This window comes from Tyto alba, unplaced genomic scaffold, assembly GCF_018691265.1.
Source record: "Tyto alba isolate M040663 unplaced genomic scaffold, T.alba_DEE_v4.0 Super-Scaffold_10, whole genome shotgun sequence".
Lineage (NCBI taxonomy): Eukaryota > Metazoa > Chordata > Aves > Strigiformes > Tytonidae > Tyto > Tyto alba.
The window spans coordinates 8,416,205-8,438,100 of record NW_024881262.1 but is presented as its reverse complement, the minus strand read 5'-3'; the positions used below and the strand labels follow the sequence as shown (position 1 = coordinate 8,438,100).

At 41.7% G+C, this 21,896-nt stretch overlaps 1 protein-coding gene across 8 annotated transcripts in view; it reads left to right on the top strand.

The window, feature by feature from the left end:
- The window catches only part of TBL1XR1 (TBL1X receptor 1), a 116,768-nt gene extending 103,061 nt beyond the window's left edge, over positions 1 to 13,707 (top strand). For 7 of the 8 annotated variants that reach the window (XM_042794014.1, XM_042794006.1, XM_042794024.1 and 4 more), the window contains 6 exons: positions 842 to 963; positions 1,467 to 1,541; positions 5,001 to 5,128; positions 5,307 to 5,472; positions 6,358 to 6,459; positions 8,311 to 13,707. In XM_042794014.1, the coding sequence (XP_042649948.1) occupies positions 842 to 963; positions 1,467 to 1,541; positions 5,001 to 5,128; positions 5,307 to 5,472; positions 6,358 to 6,459; positions 8,311 to 8,337 (620 nt within the window). In that variant the 3' untranslated portion in view covers positions 8,338 to 13,707. Of the gene's footprint in view, positions 1 to 841; positions 964 to 1,466; positions 1,542 to 5,000; positions 5,129 to 5,306; positions 5,479 to 6,357; positions 6,460 to 8,310 lie in introns of those variants that run through there. The other variant, XM_042794064.1, reaches the window with a different exon arrangement.
- The last annotated feature ends 8,189 nt before the right edge of the window (positions 13,708 to 21,896 follow it).

Here is a 21,896-nt window from a genome sequence, read left to right as displayed (position 1 = left end):
TACAGTGGCAGAGAAATCAAGTGGGTGGGCCACAAAGGATTTGTGTTTATCAGCTAAGAACCACATTTGTCATCTTCCTGCTACAGTAATCCCAGCTCTGCATCCCATTGTTCTGCGCTGCCTGCTGTGCTGTCCCCAATTTGTTTGGCCACAAACCAGCTGAAAGGCTGTTCACTGGCCAGCTGGGATGAGAGTGCAGCCTCTCAGGAGGTCAGACAAATTGCTTTGTGGGCTGCATGCTGTGCAAGCCTGCCAGAATCAGTTGGAAAACAGAATAGAGAGATGACGAACGTGTCATTGAAGGGCCTTTAAGAAATGTGTCTCATTTCCACTTTTTATTCCACTCGCACTATGTTTTCAGTGGCATGACAACAATCAAAAACATCAATTCTTGATTTACTCCAAGCAATTCTGTGTGCTATCTGCCATAAATATCTTGGCTTGATCAAATGGAATATGTCGCCCATGATTAAGCTTCAAGTTACCACACCTTATAATGCTGGAATTAAGAAAGGAAATAAATCATTACCTTTCACTGGCTGCCATCTATCAGCACAAGCATGGACTGTTAGTGGAGATGAGCTCATGCATGACGATGTGTTAAGTTGTGGGAACCTGTTCCTCGTGTTGACTCTTGAGATTTATTTATAGATGATTTAACTACAGCTTGGTATCCTGTTGCACTGTCTTCTGTATAACTGTTTTGTTTCAGATATGTTCCATGTGTAAAATTAATGGTTGCTTCCTGATGGCATTTGTTTTAAGGTGGTGCATGCTGAATTTGCAAATCAAGCTCCTGCAGAATACCTACCATATTTTAAATATCTTTTTTTTCTTTCAGCACCAGCATTAGATGTGGATTGGCAGAGTAACAACACATTTGCCTCTTGCAGTACAGACATGTGTATTCACGTCTGTAAACTAGGACAAGATAGGCCCATCAAAACCTTCCAGGGTCATACAGTAAGTACTGGAAAATTGGGGGTTGCAGTATGATATTTTTATTAATGAGAGATTGGGGGCCTAGGATACTTGCCAGTATACAGCACTTGTGTAATGGTTGGACTTTGGCAACAGGCAACAGATAAGCATACACAGGTAGTTGTAGTTAAGGTCATGTGCTAACTGTGATCTCTGTCAGTATTAGAACAGTTCTCACTCCCATGTGCAGCTCTTTTTACCAGTGCCAGGATGGCATAGCAAAAGTGAGCTTTAGAAGAAGGATCGTGCTAACTTTAAGACTTTGTTATGCACAACTTACATTGTGTAAGAGCGTGCATGGGAAAATGTGGTGAATAGGTAGCAAAAAGTTACTGTTATTGAAGGCAAAGCTAGGAATGAAAATAAAATGTTAAAATACTGACAGTTATACAAATGCTCATAGCTGCTGTCCAACTTTATCTTTCGTAAGCTGTCATTTGTAATGGAAGTGAAGACTCCAACTTACTCTCACTGTTCAATTTTAGAATGAAGTAAACGCAATCAAATGGGATCCAACTGGTAATCTTCTGGCATCCTGCTCTGATGATATGACTCTAAAGGTAATGAGAGTTCTGGTACTGGCTCGTGTCTTTGTAGGACTCTGGAATGCACACCATTAGCTCGGGCATTCCAGCAGTATCACTGTACTTACTGTGTCATCTAATATTTGTTCTTTTTAATATAACAAGGTTAGGCAATCCTAGCAAATCCTTGTTAATGAGAGCCAAGCTTTGGTCCAGGGAACTTGTTACAGGCTACCACCCTGCGACTTGGAGCATGATTTATTAGGTGCTTTTAGCTGTTTACAGAATCAGGTCATTAATCATTAAGCTGTCACACTTGATGGTTGCTTTTGGTTAAAAGGAGGAGTTGGAATAAATGTGTAACGCGTAAAAGAATGGGTGACTAGCTCCTCTCCTGGTTCTCTTATGTTCTCCCCTTCTTTCCAGTTAAAATCTTTGGCATATTGTTCTTAAGAGACTGTGTGTACTCCTTGTTTTTTCCAATTTACTGGGAGTCATTCTACAGTTTTCAACTGCACGTACACTTTTCCTCCAAATAATTAATAGAATCACAGAACAGTTTAGGCTGGAAGGGACCACAAAGATCATCAAGTTCCCACCCCTGCTGCCAGACAGGGACACCTTCCACTAGATCAGGTTGCTCAACCTGCTCAGCCTTCCAGGGAGGGGGCAGCCACAGCTTCTCTGGGTAACCTGTGCCAGTGCCTCACCACCCTCATAGTAGAGAATTTCTCCCTTATATCTGATCTAAATCTGCCCTCTTTCAGTTTAAAACCATTACCCTCATCCTATCCTCACACCCTCCGATCCAGAGTCCCTCCCCACCTTTCCTGTCCCCCCTTTAAGCCCTGGGAGGCCACTCTAAGGTCTCCCCGGAGCCTTCTCTTCTCCAGGCTGAACCCCCCCAACTCTCTCAGCCCGGCCTCCCAGGGGAGCTGCTCCAGCCCCCCCAGCATCTTCGTGGCCTCCTCTGGCCCCACTCGAGCAGCTCCGTGTCCTTCTGCTGTTGGGGGCCCCCGAGCTGGACCCAGCACTGCAGGGGGGTCTCCCCAGAGCGGAGCAGAGGGGGAGAATCCCCTCCCTGGCCCTGCTGCCCCCCCCGCTCTGGATGCAGCCCAGGGCACAGTTCTCTTTCTGGGCTGCAAGTACATGTTGCTGGCTCACAGGCAGTTTTCCATCCACTACTACTCCCAAGTCCGTCTCCGCAGGGCTGCTCTCAATCCACTCCTCGCCCAGCCTGGGTTTGTGCTGGGGATTGCCCTGACCCACGGGCAGGATCCTTGCCCTTGGCCTTGTTGAACTCCATGAGGTTAGCAGGGGCCCACCTCTCCAGCCTGACCAGGTCCCTCTGGATGGCATCCCTGCCCTCCTGCGTGTCACCCACCACCCAGCTCGGTGTCATCAGTGACCTTGCTGAGGGTGCGCTCGATCCCATGTCCATGTCACCAACAAAGGTGGTAAACAGCTCTGGTCCCAGCACTGACCCCTGAGGAACGCCACTCGTCACTGCTCTCCGCTTGGACATCGAGCCACTGACCACAGCTCGTCAGGTGGAACCATCCAGCCAATTCCTTATCCACAGAGTGGCTCATCCATCAAATCCATGTCTCTCCAGTTTAGAGGGCAACATACTTTCTTATAGAACTGGAGCAAACTTGTGAATGCAGAGGATACTGTAACTAATACACATGACTTCAAGGTGCACTAGAGATCCATAGCATGTTCGTGCCTGACAGGCCTTTGCTGTTTTCATGTTAGAGACGCTTTTCTGTTACTCCCATAGCGCTTTATATTTAGTGGGTGTTTTAGCACTGTGTTTGGTAGAGTTTCAGGATATGTTTTTTTTTATGTTGACAGCACTGTCTACTAGCAGCCCTTGGGACAGTTATTTCCATGTAGCTCACCGTTGTTTAATCAGAGGCAGGGAATGGCTGAATGAGTAGCCAGATCCCCTCCTCTGCTGGCACACAGTCAGGCTCTTGCAATGAAAATCATCTTATCTAAATATATGCATTTAAATATTAAGCCTCCAGCATAAAGCTGGATGTCTAGACATCTTTAGTCAGCAGTGTCTAACACCACTGAAGAGCAATTCATCCTTTCCTGAGTTAAGTGTCTAAGTCAAGTGTAATGAGTAAACCCCTGAGAGCATCAGTTGTTCAGGGGATGGAGTCAGAATAGCCAGCCTAAGGTAGATCTATAATACTTAGGCAGCTGAAACTCAGGTGAGATGAATTCCAGTCTAGAGCTAAGCTGTTGCTGCTGCCTCTCAGCGAGTAGAGAGGTGACAACTGGGAGCATGTCACTGTTCACGGGCTCAGGCAATTAACTTCTTGCTTGCTGTTTTGAATTCAGCCCAGCCTGGAAAGAATTTAATCATTTTGTTCAGGATTAATCGGAAGACCAATTGCTTGTAGATAAGTCTATGCATCGCTGATCACTTGTGGATCACTTACTTTTCAACGGCAGTAGGCATGAATGCCGGGTTTTGAAGCATATGGAAGATGCCTACTGATTGATTTATTTCTTTTTCTCTCTTGTGATGCCAACTTGATGTTCTCTAGGGCAGCTAACAGGGCCTCCTTTCATCTGTAGGAGTTTGGGAAGAGAAGCTAGACTTTGATCCCATCGATATAAACTGGAAATCGAATTTTATTTCTGTCTGCACATTGAAAATCAGTTTCACCTTCACTCAGGCACCAGTTCTGAAAAGCATCATTCATATAAACATAGACCTCAATTGCATCTTAAATATGATCCCGTTAGCTTTTTCTGACAAAAAGTGAGCTAAAACCACTACTGAAACATATAGCATTAAAAAAAGCATTCAGATGATTTGCTACCATATCAAGTTTCACATTTATGAAAAGGTATAGAAGCCTTCCAAAATACCTTCTGTAGTGGCGATGCAAACTCGTAATAGAAAAAAGTTATTTTGTTTGCTGAAGATTATCATGCAGGAGTTGGAGTCCTGAGGAACTGTGTGAAGTACCGAACAAACACCTGGCAATGCAAATCCTAGTAAGCCAGGAAAATGCCATAATGGTTTCTGCAGTATGCATCTCTGTCTTTGTATGAAAACAGAAAATTTCTTTACTATCCATTTATTTCACTCAGTCTGTGTAACAAGAAGTTAATTTAAAAATAGGACTGTGATATTTTGTCAACTCAGACATGAGCACATACGTATTGCTCTTCTCATTTTAGCATCTGTTCTCATCCCTGCACTTTTCAAGGGGCTTGTAGTTAACACATGCAGATTGGTTTCTACAGACAGTACCTTTATTACTCACAAATGCCATCGGGTACTTAGAGAGTGGCAGGCACTGGAATAATACTTGACATAATTACTCTAGAAACCCAGCAGTCATAGCAAATGTTTTGTGGCCTAAAAGGTAGCAGTCAGGCTGAAAATTATAAAGAAGAAAGATGTAGAATGTATTTTATTACAATATTGTGCTAAATGTCTTTGCTTTTCTTCCATTTTTCTCATAGATCTGGAGTATGAAGCAAGACAGTTGTGTCCATGATTTACAAGCACACAACAAAGAAATTTATACTATCAAATGGAGTCCTACAGGACCAGGAACAAATAATCCAAATGCCAATCTTATGTTAGCAAGGTACTATTTAATCCTGGTTTTAAATGCCTCTTAAGCATTATTTTTACTTCACTCTTTATATATGTAAGTCCACAGAATGTTTTGAAGCATGTAGGATACTTTATCATATTGTGCTTGTATTAATAATAAAAATATGTCAGATTGAGATATAATTAATCTGTGTTTTTTCCCTTGACAGTGCATCCTTTGATTCTACTGTTAGGTTATGGGATGTAGACAGAGGAATTTGTATTCATACTCTGACAAAACATCAAGAACCTGTGTACAGTGTAGCTTTCAGTCCTGATGGCAGGTACCTGGCCAGTGGCTCCTTTGATAAATGTGTACACATCTGGAATACACAGGTATAGCTCTTCTGTCTGTTTAGAAGTTTGTGTTTTGTTTTTTTTTCATCAGCACCTTTCCAAACTTTCTTGCTCCATCATGTTTCAGCCACAGAGAGCTTTGCCACTCCTAACACACTGATTCGCTTTCAAGATTACTTCTGTTAAAGGATGTACATTTAATTTGTCCCTCTAAGTGCTTGCCTGTGGTGAAGTAATAATTGTCTTTACATTGTCTTTACTTAACAAAAAAACCCAACCAAAACAAAGAAGAAAAAAACAACCAAAAAATCACCAGCACCAAACTGCATTCAACAAAGCGTCTCCAAGTAATATGTTTCATCCAAAAATTGTCTTTGTTCACTCTAGACTTTAAACTCCTGATAAAACAGACTTGCTGTGAAAAACGATGATTGGATGTAGACATACAAATGTAATGGCTATTTCACTGAATTTCACTGAAAAATAAGAGAATTTAGAGTGAGAGAAGGTGATGATGCTAAATGTTTCTACGTAACTTTCTACGAAAGGACACTTACTTGTTTTGCACTTCTGGCAAAAAAAAGGTCTGATGGCCAGTCAAAGTCTGAAGTCTTTTATGCTAGACAAGATGTGATCTCTGGCCACTGGAAACTTGATATCAATTTTTGAAAGGTTCATTTTACTAATTGGAAGTAGTCGTGACCATCCCCTAGTCTTGCCTGCCAAACACAAGAGTTCAAGACGCAGCAACTGTGTTTGTCATGTCCTTTAACACAATGCTGAGATTGTCCACAAGTCTCATCTGGGTCATTTCCTCTGAGAATTTCAGCTTTTAAAATCAGTGGGGAAGTTTTACATGTTGTACAAATATTACCTGTTAGCTTCGAATTCTTTATATTAATTACATGTTTTATCCCTTTTTAGACAGGTGCCCTAGTTCACAGTTATCGGGGAACAGGAGGGATTTTTGAGGTTTGCTGGAATGCAGCAGGAGACAAAGTTGGAGCGAGTGCTTCAGATGGTTCAGTAAGTGCTGCATGACTTGACTGACATTCTAACAGCAAGCATCTTCTGGAAATCTTCTGACCAACAACCGAGACAAAATACCCTTCTACAGCTGAGTTTGAATACAGCCAGCTCACCTGTAGATTTTCACCTATAAGGGTGCTGTAATGTTGTAAGGAGAATGTCTTTATTCCCGCTTAATGCATTACTGTTCTAAACCCTCCAAAAATCTCAGAAGTTGAAGATGCTTCTAATTTAAATTTTCTGTCCCTCCTGGGGCTTACTATGGGAATGTGTTCACTGTGGCTGGTCTTTCCATTGTAATCTTCGAAGCAAGTTCATTTTTGCCTCTTTGCCCTTTTCAGTGTAGGTAATATTATTATAATGCATGATAGGAATGGAATATCTTCTGCATTGCATTCAGCAGAAGGTACAGAGAAAGTACAAATGTCTGAATGCTCATAATTAAAAAGTTCCTAAAAATGACGGGAACTACATGTAAATATATATAAATACCAGTCTGCTTGCTTTACTTAGAAGAAGCAGGGAATGAAATTAAATGTTTAACTAATTATGAATGCACCCTCTATCCCTTCATAGTGGTGCCATGTAGTGTCACCTCCTAGCTTTTCTGACATTATCCTGCAAAGTACTGCAGTAAAATATTGCCATGCAGTTCTTCATAACAAGTACAATGCTTGTTTTCTGCTTGCCTCTCTCTTGCCATGGTTTTAAAAGAAAGGAGACGAGAGCCTAAGGAAAAGCAAAATTAGAATAAAATAAGAAGGATAAAGAAATTATATTTTGAAGCATTGTAGCTTAAAGTAACAAACGTCAGCAAAAAGCAATCCTGGTGGCTTTGTAATCCAAAGTCTCGGGTAGTATTTTAATACAGGTGCCAATGTATTCTCCTGTCCTGCATGCTCCATGCTGGTAAGCAAGATCACTTCGTTAGAGTTCAGGACAGAAAATAAGAAGTTCTGAATTTTAAGTAGACTAAATTCTAGAGAACTACTTTTGATTGGTCTTTCATATCATTTTAGTCTTATAAGTATAGATAATATCATAAAAGGAACAAAAGCTCAAGGCATATCCTGAGTAGAAATTAATTATCATTCCCCCACTAGATGACCCGCTTATATACACGCTGTGTAACCTTTCCAGTCTCACAGTTAATTTGGCCCAAGAGGCTGACTGTACTTGCAACAGATTTGTTTTCATTTAGTTTCTGCTCTTTTAAAAATGTTGGGTTTATTTTGTTTTATGTTTGCTAGCAAAAGCCCTTCTCATTCCCCTCGATTTTAAATGTGCTTATGGCTGGTAATTACTAAGAAAATACAGGCACTTTTGAACTGTTTGATGACTAAAAGTGTAGCTTGTATATAATTATATTTTACTTACAGATTTCTGTATCTGACAGAACTAGAAGCACTACTTAGTGAAGATTTTGAGAAGACTAAAATTGGAATTTGTATACCATTAAGTGTTTCTTCAGAATTATTCCGATCAATTTTAGCATTTTCCCACATGTTTCTAATTTCATTTTACCATATTTTTATAACCTAGCTTCAAGTAAGTTCTTGGCCTCACAATATTAAACACCAGGCAAACAGCCTCTGTAAGGTGTTGCTAATGCTCTGATAGTAATTCATTAGGCAGCAGTACCCTTAGCACCTGGGTCTGGCTGGGTGCTCATAAACAAAGGGCTCGCCTGATGATTCCTCCCTTCCCCCCATCTATTGGTAGTAGATACAAGATTAAGCTTACACAACCTGTTCCATCGGTTTTGCTCAGATACTTCTCACAGAATTGTATAAATGTGTAATATTGTGCAGTGTGCAATTTCTGTATATGTTTCTCTTTTCCTCGCAGGTTTGTGTATTAGACCTACGGAAATAGCGCTACTAGTTGGAAGCCATGGACCGACTATGAATGTGTACATAGCCAAAATGACTGTCCCTGACCCATGTACTGCTATAGTCCCAATTGAACCATGGCCAGTCCACTACAGCCAAACGTAAAAGAAATATATACATATACTGTATATAAAAAAAGAGAAAAAAAAAAAAAAAATTACACCCTGAAGAGGATGACAGAGTTTTGTCACAGCTTGTGAATCCTGTTCACCAAGTGCTGGAATCTGCTGTGTCCCAAAATAACACTTAAAGGTTTTGGATATGAAAAACAGAAGAGAGAGCGAGAGAGAGAGAAATATACCATATACAAGAGCAGACCCATATACATACCAAATTCAGAAGATACTAATGGCAGCCTTCATTACCCCTTCCCCGCTTTAAATCCATTATGACAATGGATTGTGGGGTATTTTTGTTTCCCTTCTCAGTAGTTGAGCAGTTTGTGTGTACAGAGAAAATGGACTTACAGAAATCTGCAGCAGTAGTTTTTTTCTTTGCTTTTAAACATTGGGTTTTTTGTTTTGTTTTGGTTAAGTTTACGGATGCATGAAGTAAGGGAGTGAATTAGTTTCTTGTTTATATTTTTTTCACCTTGGGAAAAAAAAGTTTCTTTGAAACATATTTTAATGCATACTTTGAAAGGTAGATTGAACCTGATAATGTTTGGTACATTTTGTGGCTCCCAGAGCACAATTTTGTGAACAGAGGGAGGGTGGGAAAGGGATTATGGAGAGAGAATTAAAAAAACCCCTTCTTTGAGGCGTGATATTTCACGTCCTGCTCATCTATGAAGTATGACAGTAATGGGTATAATGCTATGTTTTATTTTCTGGTGACATGGCTGAAATGCAGTACTTTCTTATTTGGGACATAATTCTGCCAAACTTAAGAATAGAAGGGCACAAAAAATACAGAAAAGAAAAATACAGGGATGCAAGAAAAAAAAAAAAAAAAAGGACAAAAAAAGGAAAAAATGCATCTTCTGTTGCTTTAAGACCATAGCTAAAATATGGTTAAATTGTGCACTATTGTGAAAAGGAGCAAAGTATAGCTGGGGGATTGTTTTTTAAGAGGTTAAGATCTTTCTGGACAAGGGTTCATGCCACAGCTTCTTTGAGAGTTGCCCATCATTATTTGTAGGAGCTTAGATGTATAATTGTAACCAAACTCCAGTATTAAAAGTATCTCATGTAATTTTTCTTTATTAAAATAAAATCTTTGGCATATATTTGATAACACTGCCATTAAGAGGCAAAATGTTTACTACCTTAGATTTAAAAAAACTTAAACAGAGGACTTGCTTCAAGTTTATTTTAATAGCAGTGATTCAGCTTATTTAAAAGATGAATACTTGCACTAATTCCCCTGCTGCTCCAGTCCTGCAGTTTATTGTATCTTGTGACTACATTTTTTTCCAAATATAGGGTAGATGTAAGCTGCTATTTTTTTAATAATCACTACTATATAGTGTCTTTTACTCTGTTTACAATATCAAGTATTTTTCTTACAATGACAGATGTATATGGCAAACCTTTTTCTGCTCATGTGATTAAAAGTATACTGATAGTGATTTTATTTGTAAATGATAGCATGAGGTTGTGTTTACGCGTATGTGTAGTCGAAAAGGTTGCATCATGTCTTGCATAAGATTCCAAGAGTGTAAATTTATAAAAAGAGAGGTTGTCAAATTTATGTCACAGGCATTTTACTTAAGGAATGGTTTATATTACAGAGCTTTGCAAAGTTACCAGTTTTATAACACTATTTCAATCACAAATAATTTTGTGGCTTCTGATTGCTAGTCTCTAACCTATTTTTTTTTTTTTTGTTTTGGTTTTATTTTTCCCCTCCAAGTTAGGTATAAATTGATTAATTGAGATAATGCAGCTTTGACATTTTAACCATTGTTCTTTAGGCATTGATTTCTGCTATTTCCATGGAATAAACGCGACTTGAAGCAAGTCTGAGTTTGGCTAAGGTAGGGTAGCAATTTGCCAGTGGTAAAGAGAAGTCACCAATACATTCTTTATATATACCCCAGGATTATAATACTATCATACACAGCATTTAAAACCAACAAAAAATTCATATCCATAAAGACAGTCATCCGCAGTGGTTCAGTGCCAGCTATTTTTAGGGTTTTGGAACATATTACAAATGTTTAGAGCAATTACCCTGTGAGTTACAATATGTAGGAAACCTAATCTGTTGAGTGTCTGGCACTTGAAATACTGCTTTTATTGCTGGAGGTCCATGACTGTGGCTGACCTCTGTCATTTAATGAAAAAAAAAAAATAAAAATAAAAAAAAAATTCTGTGCAATAATTTTAAACTGTGCTCCCAGGAATAGACACAAATGTTTTGAGTATGTTTAAGCTGCATTTTTCGTTTAGCAATGCATTTGTCAATTGCACTGAATTTAAATCTGAAAGTCAGAAGTGATTCTTGATAGTACTTTTGTATTTTAATATGGACAGTTTATTCATTTTCATAAAAGTTATTGGATGATTCTTTCAGCCAATCTAAACAATTGTGGTGGAATTCTGTGACATAGCTGCAAAATCACACAGCCATGTTTTAGGGTATTGCCATTTTCCTCTTTCTCAATCATCAGCTGTTTTGGTTGTAATTCTAGTTGCTTAGGCATAGTATCACATATTCAGAAATAGATAAAACAGAGCTTCAGTATCACAGATCCAGGGTTTTCAGGTGCTTGAAGCACGGTCCAGCAGGAATGTCAGATCTGTCGACGTGAGTGCTCTGGACGCGCAGGCCGAGACCCCCAACCTGGTGTTAATCAGCGGTGCCCCACTGTAGTGGAATGATGCCAGTTTCCACTAGCAAAGGATCTGGCCAATAGATATTTTATTGTTGTCCTTTACTAGCATGCCACAGTGCTGCTCCTGCTCACACCTCTTCTCGCCTCTTGTTTTATACACTGTTAAATGCATGCATGCAAGGTGTGCTAGGTTCTGTGATTATGTGAAGCAAAAAGAAGAAAAAAAAAAAAAAAAAAAAGACAACCATGGCATTGATTATTATCTTTTATAGCACAAAGACCTCGTATTCAGTAGTGAGGTAGACTATCCAAATTGTTCCTTTAAATTGAGTATGCCAAATGTCAGCAAGACCCTAACTTCATCTAAACATATGCACATGCTTAGTCTTACATACTGAGTAATTCTGTTGCACCCGTTTTCCAAGTGTAAAGGCAAACGTGTGCATAAGCCTTTGCATACAATACAGTTCCTATTTTTTCCAGTTCAAGAAGTTAATGGGCAAATATCCAAATAGGGGATAAAAGGAAGGGGAAAAACTGGGCTCAGAATTAATGATGGAATAAGAAATTAACTGCTCGGAGTTCGCTGTCTTTCTATGCATCCATCTTAGAATCTCATTTCTGCATAATTAGGTCCAGGTTTCTGTAGAGTTCCTCTTTTTCTATTTTTACTTTACCTTTTTCTGCATTTTTAAATTGATGTAAAGATTCCCAACCAGTGGACTTTTTAGTGTAGTTAAGAGAATACCTTAGGTCCTCATAAAAGCTTTTTTAGACTCTTTGTAATGTTGATAAACTCAGTTTATTCTGGGACTACAAGTGTGCAGGGTTATTTAGCGTGTCTACTAGATGATTGGAAATCTTATATGAAACACTAAAAGTGCCTCTTTTTCTGGGTTGGGTGGAGGGAGGTAATAGTTACCAGAGTCAGAATGACATGGCATTTTGAAGCATGTTTCTTGATTTCATGACACTTTAATGCATCTTGAGAGAAAGGCCAAAGATTTCTACCAATTTTAATTAATTTTCATTTTAAAAAGCACTCCTTTTTCCTTACACTGCTTACCTCATGCTAGGGTATTTAATGGGACACTGTACCTTTGAAATGTTCTTTGTGTTTAGGAAGATTAGTAGGTGGCATAGGGCGATCGTGCCAGTTTGCCTACGGAGCAATCTTAGCAATCAGCTGATGCATTTACTTCTGCTGAATGAAGGAATTTCGTTAAAATCGCAAACTGGGTTTTTCAGCTTGTAAATAAAAGGTTGTATGTTTTTGTCTGTTTAGCAAAGAGGAGCCTTGGGACCTGATTTTTCCAATCTTTACTTAACCAGAAATCCCATTGTCTTTCACTTCACGAGGAAACCTTGCCAGAGTGAGCATTGGAGGCGTTGGGTGCGCGCCGCGCCGCGCAGCGTGCCGTGTGGGTTCGTGAAACCAGCCACCTCTCGCTCGAGCCAGGACTCCCCTCGGCTCCGGCGGGGTTTTACCAGAGCAGGGCCTGCCCGATCTAGCCCAGTGTTCCTTTCTCATTGACAAGCGTGAGAGCTTCGCCCTTCACAAAGTCCTGTAGAGCCGTTCCCCAGTGGGGTCAGTTTTCACACTCTCCAGAAGTCCGAAGAAAGCAGAAGCAACATTGTGGCATGTTAGAAGCAAATATGGCTTCGGGAGACAGCAGTAAATCTCCATCAGGATCCCTGACATTTTCCGTAGGGAGAGCCGTGGAGCAGTCTTCACTTCTCCCTCCAGAGAAAGCTCTGAAATACCGTGTTCTGTGAAAGTGTGGCTGTCTTCACTGTCAGTCTGATGGAAGGCAGACAAGCCAGGAAAATCTGCCATTTCTTGCGGATTGCAGATTTAGTGTTAATAGTGCTTCAGATCAGTAGTTTTGAGTACATAATTCGCTTTCTCTGCCTTTAAGTTTGAAGCTTGACAATAACTTGAGGCATGTTTTTGTTTTGTTTTCTTTTTTAAATAATCATTCATTTTTACTTCATAATGTTTTTTGACATTTGTGGGTAAATACAAGAAAACAGTCTGCATGTTGTTGCTAGTCCAGTGTACTTTGCAATCTTGTCCTCGACAGACTGCAGTGTGCAGAACAGTAATTCTAGAATACAGAAGTAATTTTCTCTCTCTCCTGACATTGACATTGTAGTTGTAATGGTTTCATTTGGAGTTACAAATCCTTTGGGTCTAATTCTGTGAGCCTACCTATAGCACTGGATTAAAATGTCTGCATCATTTCTTCAGTTATCCAGTTAAATTACAACTGTTGTAAAAGTGTAAACCAGCCCATGACAGTTTTTTGTACTTGTTTAAAGGACTTTTATTGTTCAGTTTTCATGATTATTGTCTAAAGAAGACTGATATAGATGTTCTATACTGTCCTGGACCATGTTAATTACACTTTATGATGTATTTTGGTTCTACATCCCAATGATTTGTCCCCAAGGCCCTTATATCCCTTCTAGGCACATTTTCTGTTGCAGTTTCCCTTTGCATTGTATTGCTTTGACAACTGTAATTTGAATCAGATCTGAAAGAGGTCCAGAATAAAATATATTTTGATATTACCTTGGCTGAATGTAATTATAAATGCTTGGTACAGAATGCTTGGTACAGATGATTACGTTGGGGAAGTGATAGACTGAAACACTATTTTTAATACTTATTTTGGCACATTTTCACGTATGACAGTATGTAAGAAGCAGTGGGAGGTAATACATTGTGCAGCTACATACTCTTTATGAACACACAGTAGATCCTCTGAGAACGGTGAAGCTCTCCTCTGCCACTGTTCACTGCTGTGCGCTTGATTTAGACAAAGTGCTTCCTCACGTCGGCGTTTTCCGTGCTTCATCTTCTCCTCAGCTGCCCGCTCGTGGAAGGGAAGGCGAGTCCAGTGAGATCGGCAGCTACGCTCCAGCTGTTCAGAAGACGTGGGAGGCGTGGGAGTGGGCTCCTGTACGGTAACGCAGTCCCACCTCAGAGAGCTGTTCTCGGGGAGTGATTCGGTTTGGTTGTGGAAACGAATGTCGTTTGTGTTACTGTATTACAGATATTTGAAACCATTTAGATTTACGCATGAAGTGATGGGCATCCATCTATACATAATGGTGTTTTAATTCCTTTAGAGTTGTGGGTCGTGTCACAATCCAAGAGAGCGAACCCAGATGGTTTATTTTCAACGTCGCCAGACCTCTGTGTTGAAACCACTGCTTTTTCCTGTAGACTCTTTACTTGCTATTATACGTTCAAAAGTAATAGCTTTCTTATTTCAGTAATGTTACCAAAGTCAGTTTATTTCAATATGTTGAAACTTGCTGTTGAAAAGCATACGTAACGGATTGAAAACAGAGGGAGACTGTATTTTACAAGTATAAAACCAGTCTTGGATTCCCTTCACCTAGAGTCCGAGCACACTTCAGGATTTCTCTGTTGTCGTTTGAATTTTGAGAGCGCAATACTGAAGCAATTTCATGGGTTTGGGACAGACAGTTTGTACTAACTAATGTCACGAGCCAGAAAACCTGTGTCTTGAAATTTCATTAGTGCAAGTGCTCCCCTCCAGAGCACGGCCACCCTGCGGACCACCCATGGGAACCAGCGGGCGCTGTGGCAGGACAGATGTTACGCTTGCCTGGTAGCGGTGCCACCTCCGTCCTGTGAGGAGGAGACAGTATCCCGGGTGGGTGCATCATGCCAATACTGCCTGAAGCTTCCCTTGGCACTTTAGCTGTCCTCATGCTATACCAGTCTGGGGTTTGTAATTCTGTAGGAACTCATGACCTCAAATACTCAAAAAGTCCTTGTGCCCTACCTCACAGGGATGTGATTTAATGCGAGTCTAAGCGACACCTTTGGTTCCCTGATGTCAGCACCGAGCAGCTGTAACAGAATAATAATTTAGGAGGAGTTTATTGATGAATCTGTAGAGAATGATGATGCCCCAGTTAGTACAATTTGTCCTTAAGGAAAGCTGACCCAGGAGATCGGCACTGCAAAGGCTTTCTTACTTATCTAACTGAAAATTGGTACCATAAAGGATTGTTTGATAGATTAAAAAAGACACGGGTTTTCTTAATAGATGTAATATGAGAATGTTCAGCTCCTAGATTCATTTGTCAGCTATCAAGTCAAGATTTTGGTCTCAAGATGTCTCAGTAGAGGTCAAGTACTTTCAACAGACTGTTTTCTTGTTGACTTGTTCTAGATGCTGAGAGTCCTGATTTTTACCTTGAGAGCGCTGCATTCTGAGCTTTCTGAATTACATGTTCTTGAACATTTCAAGGCTTCTTCACTGGACTGGTGACAGCTCAGCTTGAGTGTTCTCCCTTCCCCAATAAGAGAATGAAAAGTCTCTGCTCACAGTGATGCAGAGGGGAAATTTCCAATTACTTCAGTGCAAGCAGACCTAGGGCAGCACTTCTGAGAAGAAACGGTAGTGCATGAAGGGTTTTTTTCTGACAAATATTAAAAAACCACTGCTGTTGGTTCTTGATTGGGTCTTTACAATCTCTTTCTTGCTCATGGAATTGTGGTGGTGCATCATTTGCAATTACAAAAGCTACTAGGAGCATAATGTCTGCTAGCTGTCACACTTGAACTGCTCCATGGCTTTGCACTTGATAAATATGGAAAAAGACTTTTTAGATGATATAACCACGCATTCCTGATACTTCGACTGGGAGCCACAGTAGATGCTGACAGGTATCACTTAATTTCTTGTAAGTGAATCATTTTTAAGGTAGGAAATTCCTGCCTAACGAAAACAGTGAAGAATTGCAATTAGTGATGCTTAGTTTACTTTTTAAATTGTAATTTGAAAGTTTTGCAGTTCTTTCACTTTCTATTACCACATCTCATCTATCTTCAGTTTGCTTGAATACTGCAGCAAAGTCAGATGCTGATTAGGTGGATAGGAACAAACTGCTTTCCAGCAGTAAGTAATTTGAAGCGAGAAGCCAGTTCCCAAGGCAAAGAAGTAGGAGTGTGTGTAGTTTGTTGCAATTGCATTGTTTACCATCTCATGCTCAAATCAGTAAATCTTGCTGTGTGCGCTGAATTAAATATTCTATTATTTTATTCTATTAAATATTCTATTTCAGTTCCTGCAGCTAATTTTACAGGAAATCATTCAATATAGTTTTCATAGAGAACAAATTACAACTTTGCACTGTGTGTTACTAAATCAGGGAAATTTCCCGTTCCGTACCCATTCAAAATGTCAGTTAAATAGAGGTGTCGTTTGTTGCTGTTGTCTGGACAGCGGGTGTGCCTCTGAGTTTGGGGTTTAGGTCTATCATTTCTTACCTGGAGCACTTAAGTGTGAAAAGCTTGTTGACCCATTTATTTATTTATCTCCTGGCTTATTACTGTTTGCTTGGCTAGGTGGGTAGATCAACTCAGTGTTTCCAACGGATGCTTTTCTCATTGCAGGTAAGTTATGCCTCTGAGTTGGACAAGAAATAATGAGAATGAGGATAGGAAATCTGTGCCCATAGGGCTCTGTTAGTTCGAAAATCAGCCCATTACGTGGCTTTCTGTGTCATTTGCAGCTAGATCACATTTTACATGCATTGATACAGAAATTCTGAGAGTTCTGTCCCTCCCGCTTTTCAGGCTTTTTGAAAATAATGGGGTTATCAAATAATTAGGAAGGGAAGGGGAAATGACTGTGGCTGCAGGTCTGGAAGAGAGCTTAGCAGTCGGGCAGGCAGCACGCGCCTGCCCCTGACAGACAGCTGCCAGTCTGGTCTCAGAGGCTTTCCTGAGCCGTCTGTTCCAACGCTGCGATGGCCTTAATGGTACAGCAATTTTCTGTCTAACCTGAATCTTCTTTGTTGCAATTAAAAAACGTAATATTTTGTCCACCCTGGATATGGGGGGAAAGAAAAAGCTGTTTCTTTATTGTTCACAGCAGCCTTTTATGTATTTGAAATCTGTTGTTGTGTCTTTTCTTCTTTAGGCTGAACCATCCTCAGTGCATCTTGATCAATTCATCAACACCAGCTGCTCTTCTTGACAAACAATCTAATGAATACTGAAATAAGAATCTTGTTTATAAGAAGTATGGTCTCTGGCACGAGTGAGAAAGGGGGGGGGGGGGAGAAACTGAAAATTAGACTCCTAGTTTTGCAATTCTGCTATAATAAATACAAACAATGGCTCAATAATTTATGGGTTTGCATTACTGATGTCCCAGCAAAGGTGGGACTCCATTGTTCTTGGAAGTTTTACATAAACACCTTTTTTCTCCTACAAGCCTTTGTTTAGGCTGTTCCTCCTTCCTGGTTTTCAAATAGTGACAAGTTTTGTTCAGTGTTGCCCAGCAGCTCTATGGTAAAGCTTGGAGTAAAAATCCAGATTCCTTACTCTGGAGGCATTTCCCCCCAAACAGGACGGAGGACCAGGCTGAGGGTTGTGGCTTCCACCTGGGACCACCCTCCCAAACCAGTACTACGTTCCAGAAACAGTGAAAATGTGGAAGGGCACCCTGGGAACTGGAGATGTACATGATGCCTGCATTGAAACAAAACAAAAAAGTGAATGCATTAAATGCTCCAGTGAAATGCTAATACACTTGGTAAGAGTACTAAGAAAGAGAGAAAGCATTTTTGCTGTTTTATATTAAACATGCTTTCAGGCAGTAAATGTTTTTTTTTTTTTTTTTAATGTGATAGAAGCTGCCTTGGCTGAAATATATTTTTATCTCATGGAGACCTACATATTCCTGATTTCTGACCACACAGCTATTTTGTCTCCTGAAGAGCTTCTTCTAAGTAGACCAATGCCAGAAGGATTCAAAAGTAACCAGAGCTATTGTAAATAAAAAGCTTTAAACACATGCCACTTTTTAAAACTGGAAACCCCCAAACATCTACAAACTATCTGAGAAGATATTTCTCAGCTGAGGCTGCATATAAATAGCTGTTATGCTGTTTAGCTATTAATTGGCGGGCTCCTGCTCTTGCCGGGGGGCTTGCTTGCCTCGCTCTGTGTTAGTGTAGTGCTCGTGAGCTGCTGCTCTCCGCTGTCGCGGCTGCTGCGCTGCCCAGCCTCCAACTCTGCTGTGCCCGGGGCATCGCTGCTGCGCTGGGCAGGCTGGAACTCCACTGGGAACTCGAGTCGAAGGGACTGTGACCTGTGGATGAGTCCACGCGGGAGCAGGACACCCCAAAGCGTCCGTGGCCGTGGATGAGCCCACGTCAGAGCGGGTACATCTCGAAGAGTCGGTGGCCGTGGTTATGTCTGTGCCGCAGCAGGTAAACCGCTGAAGGGATTGTGGCCCGAGTCCGTGCTGGAGACGGTGCACCTCGAAGCACCTGTGGCTGTAGAGAAGTCCATGCTGCCGCAGGGTCACCTTGAAGCATCAGTGGCTGTGCATGGGGTCATGCTGCAGCCCCTCAAAGCACGTGGCCATGGCTAAGCCCACGCCAGCAGGTAAAGCCCTGGAGGGACTGCAGCCGTGGGTAAGGCTGTGTCGGAGCGGGGTCACTTCTGAAGGGACTGTGGCTGGGGGCGAGGCCATGCTGGAGCAGGCATATCTCTGAAGGTGTCGTGGCCCATGGATAAGACCGTGCTGGAACAGGCGTACCCCAAAGCGACTGGGGGTGCGGATGAGTCTGTGCCGCAGCAGGTGGATCCCTCGAGAGACTGTGGCTCATGGATAAGGCCCCACTGGGAGCAGGTACAACCCTAAGGGACGGCGATCTGTTGATAAGCCCAGGCTGGAGCAGGGGCAAGGGGAGGAGTTCACGGCAATGTTAAACCCCATGGTCTGGTCCGAAGGGACCAGGGGTGGATATTGTAATGGAAATACCTTTAAACTGTTGCAAACTGGGGTTCCAGTTGCCTGTTATGGGGATTATTTTAGTGGGAACCACCTGAACCAATGCACAACAAGCCTTACAAGAAGCAGTGCAAGTACAGCAGTGACCTGACCCAAGCTGGCTTTGGTGTCCAGTAGCTCCACACAACACCCCACCCTTCATTCCCTGAGTGACCACCATAACAGATGGAGCCCAAATTCACAGAATAAATGCACTCAATAGACGTTCTGTGGGCATTTTAAAGACATTTTACAAGGGTGGTCCATAGACTAAGTGAATAATATCTGTGTATTATATCAAAGGATGGGAAGAGGGGTGGGGGTTAATGAGGATGTATTAGTGTGAGACCTGAGCATGACATAAATGATTTGCAATAAGAAGTGGAGAATGTGCTGGTTTTGGCTGGGATAGAGTTAATTTTCTTCACAGTAGCTTGTATGGGGCTATGTTTTGGATTTGTGCTGGAAACAGTGTTGATAAGACAGGGATGTTTCCCTTATTGCTGAGCAGTGCTTACACAGAGTCAAGGCCTTTTCTGCTCCTCACACTGGCCCACCAGCGAGGGGGCTGGGGGTGCACAAGGAGTTGGGAGGGGACACAGCCAGGACAGCTGACCCTGACTGACTGAAGGGATATTCCATACCAGGTGATGTCATGCTCACCATATAAAGCTGGGGGAAGAAGAAGGAAGGGAAGGGCTTTGCTTTACCTATTAAACTGTATTTATCCCAACCCACAAATTTTCCCACTTTTACCTTTCCAATTTTCCCCCCGATCCCACTGCAGGGGAGTGAGTGAGCAGCTGGTTGGTGCTTACCTGCTGCCTGGGGGTCAAACCACGACAGCCTGATACATGCTGAGATTTCTGTATGTATTCTTCATCAAATGGGCACCTGAGGGTGCTCTTGTGTCTCTGGGTATGCAGGGAATGACTGAAAAAGGGCAAAGAGCTATAAACTACTTTTAGTATGCAGATCACTCCTAACTCTGAGTTATTCCCTGCTCTACTCTTGCCTGTATTGGGAAGTAACCTGAATCCTTCCGCTTAGGGGCCTGAGTGTGACTGCTGCCGCCGTGGGAAATAAAGGCACCTCCTTTATCAGCCCTAATTAAGGGTGTGATTTTGAGGATCCAATAGTCTCTGCGGTGGTGGAGGTAGTAGGTGCATACTCTATTCTCAGCTGCTTCCATATCCCCAGGGAGAAGTAGAAACTAGAAGAGGAGGTTTTATTAGCATTATTTTATCACTGCTGCTGAGCAAGAAGGATGTATTATTTTCCCATTAGATTTGTGTGTCTCCACTGTTTTCCAAAACTTGCTACTCCAGCAGGGATTGCTGCAACAGTGCTATACTTAATTCATGGTAAGCTGCAAGATTTGGTTTCCTTTTCCTGGTGTCAGGGCAGTAGTTGTGCTTTGTACAGACTCCAAAGCAGTCACGGTCCTGGGGCAAGAGCAGGAGCACCCAGCAGAACGGTGCAAGCCAGGTGCCGTCGCAAGCCCTGCCGCTCCTGCCAGGCATCCCAGCACGACTCGCCTTGTATTGAAGGCTGTTTCCAAAACTCAAAAAACAACTTGGTCTGGACTAATGGGGCTGGGTTTTAAGTTTCAGAGTGCAGGTGTGTGACTCATTAAGGTATCCTGGCACCTCTTCTGACCTAGAGCATTGCTGCTTGCACACAACTATCCAGTGTCCGGTTTGCGTAAGTGTGGAGACAGGCTAAAAGAGCAAAGTGGTGTTGCAATGACTTGTGTAATCTGAACTAAACTACAAACAGGAAACAGAAAAATGCCTTGGAATGAGAGCAAATGTAGTCAGTAAAATTCAGAACATAAGTGGTGTTACTATTTCCCATTTCCTGTAAGCCAATTTACTGTACTTCCAGCCTTCCTTCTCCTCTATACAAAACAGCAGCCAGAGGAGTCATTAAAACAAAGATTGGATGCCAAGATTGCCTATAATTCAGATACTCCAGTGATAGAAAAATGTATAGTTTCAAAAGAAAGCATGAGCAAGTACCAAATCTCACCAAATTGCAGAGATGTTAGTTTGTTCAAACCAAACCCTCTGTGCTTTAGAGGAAACAATTTACTACTTTAGTAAATAAACACAGCTGTTAAGAAGTTAAGATTAGACTGTCAGATTCATCGTCGGCTGAGTAAATGATGGTGTACAGGCCTTCACTATCTGCAGAAGTGAAGATGCTGGAGTATGACTGAAGTATGGGAAAAAAAGGAGATTAAAAGGCAGATACAACAGATGATGCATTGGGACCACAGTCCTTTCAACCGATGGGTGGATGGAGTGCGCTTCCAGGGTAAAGGCTGCTGCTGCTGCAGCAGGAGTGTGCATGTGGATGTACAGGGGGGGAAGGGGAGAAAACTTCGGACTTCATGGAAAGCACCAACTTGGCAAACCAACAGGGAAACTTCCACAGGCACAGCTGTTGTTGGAGATTGGGGCCAGCTACTGTGTGCTTAAAGACCTTCCTCTCATTCCCTTGCATTAGCTTGTCTGGCAGGAGTGCTGCCTGTTCCCGCTGTTCTAACACCTGGGGCACAGCCCACAGCCATTAGCATTAAATGCAGGATCTAAAGGGATGCCTGTACGATTGGTACCAAAGGCAGCCGCCTAAACAACAACAAGAGGTGTATTTGAGCAATGACACATTTTGCCCCTTTCATCCATAAATGTCACACCCCAGGAGGGTGGAAGGCATTTTTCCCTCTTGGTATTATAGATAGGGTGGCTAGCTGCTGGCCCCATGAACGTCAGTAGCCAAATCTCTGAGAACTTCAGTACAACAAAATTTTCATCCTTGTCTCTGTGACTTTGGCTTTAAAAATTCATTATAGATATTTGGTGTGACCTGTACCTCAGACAGTGGTTGCAATTCTTCATTAAAATCCACTGTTTTCCTGTCATTTTT